Genomic DNA, 7983 nt, shown 5'->3' on the forward strand with positions numbered 1-7983 from the left:
GGAACATATAGAGGGCTAGGATGGCTACTGACCTACTACTTTGATGAAAGGATTCTTGCTAGAGTAAAATCATTCATAAAGTTTACATTTTTTCCAGTGTATATGAGTGAGTGTGCACAATTATGTAAACATTCATAGCAAAGTGTGTGTATATCATCAACTGAACAGAAATTTAAAATATAGAGATGTAAGTATTAGTGCATTTTAAAAAACATATACACCTGTGTGTGTGTGTGTGTGTGTGTGTGTGTGTGTGTGTGTGTGTGTGTGTGTGAACAAAATGAAGCATTCAGCACATGTGAGGAGACCACAACTCATGGAGGGGACGACAATGGACCCTAACACAAATGTAGTGATTAATACATGCATATATATGTGTGAATGTATATACTTGTGGGGGTGTGTGTATATACACACACGCACCTTATAACCCACAACTGTACATCCCTCTGCCAAGACTCCCATCTCTCTCAGATTACCTTGGTTACCACCCAACTCCTTATTTAATCTTTATCTCAATACCTGCCCTTACACCTCTAGGATGCTTATCCCTTACAAGGTTGGGTTGCTTTATATAGAAATTAGAAATATTGTAAATACTTGATGATGAAGAATGGACTCTAGTAGAGTTTTTCTTTAATTTTGATTAAAATAATCGTATTTAATCAGACTAGTCCAGGGTGAAAGTGGATATACTTGTGAACTATTTACACAGACACCTGTATATATATATATATATATATATATATATATATATATATATATATATATATATACACACACACACATCACCATCATTTGATGTCTGTTTTCCATGTTGGCAGGATCCACTGAGCCACAAAGCTGGATGCCCTGCCTAAAGCCAACCACTTTACAGTGTGTAGTAGGTACTTTTTCATACCAGCAGCACTGGAGTCAGGTTGTCAAGTAACTTACCAAACAAGAAAAGGGAAGAGGAAAAAAGCAGGAAAAAAGGGAAAGGTCCTCTCTCAACTAAGCGGTGTTGTTGATGGTGGTGATGGTGGTGGTGGGTAGTTGAAATGGTGGGAAGGTGATTTTTATGCCAGGGACAAGCAGAGGTATGTTGCTACTGAGAAGATACATGGCAACCCCACATTTATATAAGGGTGGATGGGAGAATCTGAGAAAAAAGGTAAGATAATAGTGAGTGGTGGGTTGCTGCCTTCAAGGAGTAAAAGATGAAAGGGGCAGTGGATCAGGAGGTGGGGGTGGTTATAGGAGTGTGAGGGGAGGGTACCAGATGGTTAGGGGTGAAATATAATGAGTGAAGAACAGGAGTGCAACTTGATGGGAAATATCAGTATGGGTGGGTGGTGGAAAATGGTAAGAGAGACAAGTGTGACTCAGGGATGATAGGTCAGGGCACGATGAGCATGGCATAGGAGCAACGGGGAAGGAGAAAATACATTCACACACACAGTGAATAGAAATTCTATAAGGGTTTCTCAACGTAGACAGTGGACTCACAGGACTTGTAGCAGGAACACAGGTAGGCTAAAAGAAAAGGTAGATTCCCTAAGCTCTTGGAGCAGCAAGCACTGAGAGTGTTCCTGAAATAGAATCTCTGAAATGCCTGAACAGCTCCAACCATTATACTGTGTATATTGAGCGTTTCTCATGGTGCCAACCACTCTTGTAAGATCACCATGCAGCTTGCAAGATGAGAAACCTTGAAAGGAGATGAGGAGTTGAATGAAAGGACCAGGGCAGGAGAGATTTCTTGCTGTAGGTGCGTTACATTTTAGAAGATAGGGTGCAAGGGATCAGGGTGGAGGTGACAGGGTAACTGGGTGGATCTTCAACGTATGAGGAGAGTAGAAGTGAGAGGGGAAAGATGAAGTGTGGATGGGTGGAAGAGGCATGCATTCATATACACAAATACATATACACACATGCATATGTATATACATACACACACTCATACATATATACTTGTGCATCTATATACTCATACATATACATATATAAATACATAGACTCATACACATAGATATATGTGCATACACATATGCACATACATGTACACTCACGCATAAACATATACACACACGCATTCACACACATACATACACATTCATACATATACCCACATGTGCACATACATGCACATGCATACATATACACATACATGCACGCATACATACATACATACATGCATTTTTATAAACAAAGACAGGTCTATCAAATACCATACAACATAAATGCTTCATTTATTAAAATTTATCTGCATTTCTCGAGGATGTATTACCATTGTGAAATGATAAATAAAACCAGCTCCATGTGAGCAAGGGAGATAATCTCAAGACTGAAGAATTCTGCTAAGCTGACAGGAGAGTAATTCTGACGTGTCCTCGAGATGTGGAGAGAATTTTAATAAACCAAGAATTCATGTTGAATACTATTTGATTTGCCCATCAAGTACATGTCACTGGCCAATCTGAAGCATTTCTCTTGGTTCACTTTTCTTTGGATTATATAGACATACATATATACACAAACACGCACATACAGCATCGACGTACAGCAGCTAACACATTTACTCATCCTTGTATTGTTTGTCAGAATGTCCTGTAACCAACTGGCACAGATTTTCTCATATGTAAACAAATATTTTGCCAACTGTTATATATGAATATGTAAACATGCTGCTGTATTAACAAGCCTACTACACATATCTGTTACCCTGTCGGGGTATTCTAGTTAACAAAATTCTCTGAAGATAATCATATTTTCATTTTTCTGAAAATAGCTCAGCAGGATTTGAGACAAAACAAATTGATGGAGAAGCAGGACACACAACCATTGGGTCACTTCATAGTGGTTCCTACATGAACACAATGGTTCACTTAGCATTCTCATAATAACAGACAAGTCATTACCGATATATTTTGGAGATGGAGCATTAAATAGCCAAACTAGAAATGTATGTAATGACACAAAATAGACAGACAGAAGGATCGGTAAATAGGAAATTTAATGTAAACATTTTTAATACATGGCATATTAAACATCTAACTAGGAATAAATATCTGGCAAGACAGGTAGATAAATGCTAAATTAGATACATAGATTCATACACACATCTATAGTTATAGCTTTATCTGTCTATCTTTATACACACACACACACACACACACACACACACAAGCATCCATCCATCTATCCACACACACACACACAATGGACTTCAGTTTCTGTCTGTCAAATCTACTCAAAGACTTTTCTTTAACGACGGTTTAAGTAGAAGACACTCACTTGAGGTATCAAGTGAGTGACATTGTGTGGTTGGGAAGCAAGATCCTTAACCATAGAGCCACATCATCATCATCATCATCATCGTTTAACCTCCGTTTTCCATGCTGGCATGGGTTGGACAGTTTGACACCTATGATAATATATAATAAGGAGGAGGACAGCAAAAAGTTGTAACATCCTATGCAGGATTCAAACACCATGTCTGATATACAACTGATGTACATTGTAGAGTTGTGCTAATCACTACACCAAAGTAACATCATAATCGTTAATTACCTAAATTAGTACATTTAAAATAAGTAGTCTCAATGTCAGACAAATGAATTGTGTGTGTGTGTGGTGGGGTGTGTGGCAGATTAAAACATTTTGTCTGTTCATTTAGTGTGCAGAGAAGGTTTGTCTTTACCCAGCAGCTACATGAACAGACCACAGGGCTTCAAGTTGTGGAAGAGCTTCCACTATTGTTGTTACTGTCTTCCAAATTATTTATTGAAGTATTTGGGGCAGTTTCTTCTATCAATTGTTCTCTAACCCATTCATTTTCTTTTTTGCTTTTGTATAATTAGTTCTGTTTATATTTTGCCTTGTTTTTAAGCCATTGTAGCATTTTGTTGCGTGGCAAAAATATGTTTAGGCAGCCATTTTGGATGTGAAAATAAATTTTTCAAAATTTGTGAAACAAAACTATTTTTTTGTTGTCTACCCCTGGGTAATGAGAGCAGCCTCTCCTTAACCCATTGTAGTTCTTTTTACAAATACTCCAAGAGAATTGCATTTGGTAATACTTGAAGTAAAACATGTTTTGAAAAGAGAAGCAAAGACACAGAACAGGCTATGAGACAATAATAACAATAATGATAATAATAATAATAATAATTGTTTCAAATTTTGGTACAAGGTCAGCAAATGGGGAGGAGGTAGTTGATTACATCAACCCCAATAATATTAATAGATGAGGGAATGGTGGTGGTGGTGGTGGCAGGGATGATGATAATGATGATGATGTTAAGTAGAAATTTAATAAGAAGCAAACTAAAAAAGGTTTATCTGTAAATGATGTCTTGTTTGAAAATACACAAACTGTTGTACGTGAGAGTGTGTGTGTGTGTGTTTGTATTTGTGCATATTATGTGTGAGTGGGCATGCATCTACGCATGAGTGTGTATACATAAATGCAAGTGTACATTGTGTGTTAGCCTATGTGCATTGTGTGTGTGGGGGGGGGGGGAGACCAGTCAGTCAATTGCAGTGTTTATATTTATATACAAATAATTATGCCGTAGTGTTAATGACTTCAGTAATTCACAAAACTATTTTCTGTGAAGAAGTAAACAGATTAATTCTTTTCCAAGAATTGATACATTTTGCCTGAGAGGTTCCATTAGAGCTGGAGATGGCTGTTATTTCGGCATCTCTTGAAGATGGCAAAGACTTTATACAAAGTGACAGGTTACTGGATTGTTACTGAAGTGTAGAATTACAGGAGAGAGAAGCAGCAATAATGAGATGTTACAAGATTCATGCCTTTTGCCACATCATTAGAAGCATTAATGAAGTGAAGCTTAATCAACTAGAAGCAGACATGGTCATGCAATTAAGGAGTTTGCTTTGCCATTTCATGATTCTGGGTTCAATACCAATGTGTAGCACCTTGGTAGTTGTCTTCTCCCCTGGCTTCGGGTCAACTAAAGCTTTATAAGTGAAACTCAGTGGAAGAAAACTGTGTGGAAGCCTGTTTGCAGAAGTTTCCCTTCTTCTGGGTGGTTCATTTAGCCCCTGTCACTTGGTTTCTTTATTAAGGTCCATCGCAAGACGATGAAGTGTGGTGATTGTAGTGACCTTGAAAAGAAGGAGTTACGTGGCATGCAAGTGTGGTGGCCTTAAGAGGGGTTTGTTGGATAGTACTTAAGGATAATGACCTAGTAAATGGGGTGGGTTGGGGGGGTCTTAAATTATCTGGTGACATTGGTTCAAAATTGCTTTTTTGACAAGCCAACAAGGAAGCTTCTATGTGGTTGATTGACCTGCTGAAAATAGTAGTCAAATGCCCTTCCTGTTACACTTAGATGTCCTAAAAATGAGGGCAAATGGCTAGAATGTTTCTGATCAAAATTCTGATTGTTCAGAGCTGACCTGTGATTAAACAGTATTACTGACGATATATATACGTTGTGTGTGTCCTGATATTATTGAAGTTGGGTGTTGATGTAGCATTTACAATTCTATTTAATTATAAAGAAATCAAAGATAACCACAACATCTTCTTTGAACTTTCTTAGAGTCGAATTAAAATAGTCACAATAAGACAGTAAAGGTAGGGAAGGTCCCTTTTGTTTCCAGTATAGTTACTGTTATCTTGGATTTCTTTACACTTTGCCTAGACAGTTATGCTACAGTAGAATATTTCTTTTATTTACAAATAATTCACCCAAACATATTTTTAGTACGATTTCTGCATTGAATCCTATTCTTGTATTCACACTCTATGAAACAAAAAAAAATTATAATTTTTGTCTTCAATACTTTGGGTGGGGTTGCGTTGCCCAAATACTGAAATGTCAGCATTGTACTCCCGGCTGTCGTAGATGCATCAGCCAGTTGTTGTTCATTTATTCAGGATACCGGCTACACAAAAGGGCTGGATTTCATTTTAATTGTGTCTGCTGCTGATACAAACTTGTCATTTATCTGACATTCAAGGCTGCACTGTCAGCCCACCTAACTTCAGCAACAAACTTGAATTATGTCAACATTTTTTTTACTATAGAAAAATCCTCCAGTTTTAAAGTGGATTGATACTTAACAGAAGACTTAATTGGGTTAGAAATACACAACCATCAAATTCAAACTGATGGTAATATTTCTAAATAGTCAAAAATATAAATATTCTAGGCTTACACAAACACATCACCATCATCATCATCATCATCATCATCATTTAATGCCCATTTTCCATGCTGGCATGAATTGGACAGTTTGACAGGAGCTGGACAATGCCAGAGAACTGCACTGGGCTCCACTTGTCTGCTGTGGAATGGTTTCTATGGTTGGATGCCCTTCCTAATGCCAACCACTTCACAGAGTGGCACTGGGTGCTTTGTACATGGCACCAGCACCGGTGGGGTCACCAAATAACTTGCACAACAAAAATCTCTCAGCTCAGAGAGGGAGAGAGGGGGGTGGTATTGTGCCAGTTGCAAGGTTAAAGAGTATGATAGAGAGAGAGAGGTAGGGAGGGTCTTACTATAAGAAGAAATACCTGACCACCCCAGTAGATGTGAGAAAGGGAGAGAGAGAAAGGGAGAGAGAGAAAAGGAGAGAGAGAAAGGGAGAGAGAGAAAGGGAGAGAGAGAAAGGGAGAGAGAGAAACAGATGATGCTGGAGATGCATTGGGACCTTCCCACAGGGTACAGTGGTGTAGGGAGGGGATAGGGGAGGATGTTTCATAAGAACGAGAGGGGAGATGTTTAAAGACAGGGAAGAAGTGATGGGAGCAAGTGATGGTAGGAGAAATTGAAGTGGCTGCAGGTGTGCAGTAGCTATGAGAGGGCATGGAGAGTGTACAGGTAGGCATGTGAGGGAGAGTGGAGGGGAGTGCAGTGACTGGTGATGATGGGTAATGGGAAGGGAGGTGTTGGGATGATGGGTTGTGAGGGGAGATTTGTCAGAAGACAGATTATGTGTGTGTGTGAGAGGGGGGGGCACAGTCACACATACCTGCCCATATGTATGGTCACAATTTTATTTAGCTTGCCATGTCTTCTCAAACACAACAAAACCACCAGAAGTTTTGGTCCCTTTGGGATCTCCTCTGTGAGATGTGAAGACCATTTCTCACTATTTCATTCCATGTGTTCCTGAGCCTACCGCTTCCACAGGTTCCCTCCACAACTCCTTTATGCAGCTGGCCTCATCCACACATCACATGATCATACCAGTGCAGTCTTTTCTTCCAATTCTGCCTCACCTTTTCCTTCCACTCCCAGAAGTTGGTGAGGGTTTCACCAGAAAGTAACAGCCTTCAGAAGAAAACTTGTCTGCCTTTTGCAGCCAGAGGAAATTAGTGGGGCATCTTTATGATAAACTCTATTGACAACACCCAAACATTTTAAAATTGATTGCAAATATTTCTATTGATTTATCACTGATTTAACACTCATTTTTTTTTTTACTATTTCAGCATTCGGAAGATCCAAATGGGGAGAAGAACCAAAAAGACAGAAAGTAGGATTCCTTAATCCTACATGTTCGTGGTATGAATGTGGAATTACCATACCCTAAAATTCGACAAAAAATACTGTAATGAAATCAAATTTAAGTGCAATCCTTTGAAATTTGATGTAGCACAAGGCTAAATTACTCTGATGGTATCACAAAACAGCTTTTTAATTCCAATAATAAAACAAATGAATAGCCAACTAATGGAACATTACCAAAAAAAGACAGCATATAATATACATGTGTATATGAAAAATGCTTGTGTAGTTATGTATATAATTACTCTAAGTGTATATGTATGTATACATATATATACACGCAGTATATGTGGACAGTGGAATGAAAGATTATGTGTATATATGTACAAAATTATGCTTTTATACATGAGTTTATATAAACATAGATAAGCATTTATGTATAGAAATATTACAATATAATGAGGTCTTTATATATATGTCTGTGAGTATATATATATATATATATATATAT

At 38.1% G+C, this 7983-nt stretch overlaps 2 protein-coding genes across 10 annotated transcripts in view; one reads left to right on the top strand and one right to left on the bottom strand.

The window, feature by feature from the left end:
- LOC106881848 (uncharacterized) overlaps positions 1-7967 on the top strand; it is a 34108-nt gene extending 26141 nt beyond the window's left edge. The window contains exon 2 of the mRNA XM_014932364.2: positions 7457-7967. Coding sequence (XP_014787850.1) covers positions 7457-7557 — 101 coding nt within the window. The 3' untranslated portion in view covers positions 7558-7967. The remainder of the gene's footprint in view (positions 1-7456) is intronic.
- The window catches only part of LOC106874508 (lipoxygenase homology domain-containing protein 1), a 163270-nt gene that overhangs the window by 116517 nt on the left and 38770 nt on the right, over positions 1-7983 (bottom strand). The window lies entirely within an intron of this gene.

This window comes from Octopus bimaculoides, chromosome 11, assembly GCF_001194135.2.
Source record: "Octopus bimaculoides isolate UCB-OBI-ISO-001 chromosome 11, ASM119413v2, whole genome shotgun sequence".
Lineage (NCBI taxonomy): Eukaryota > Metazoa > Mollusca > Cephalopoda > Octopoda > Octopodidae > Octopus > Octopus bimaculoides.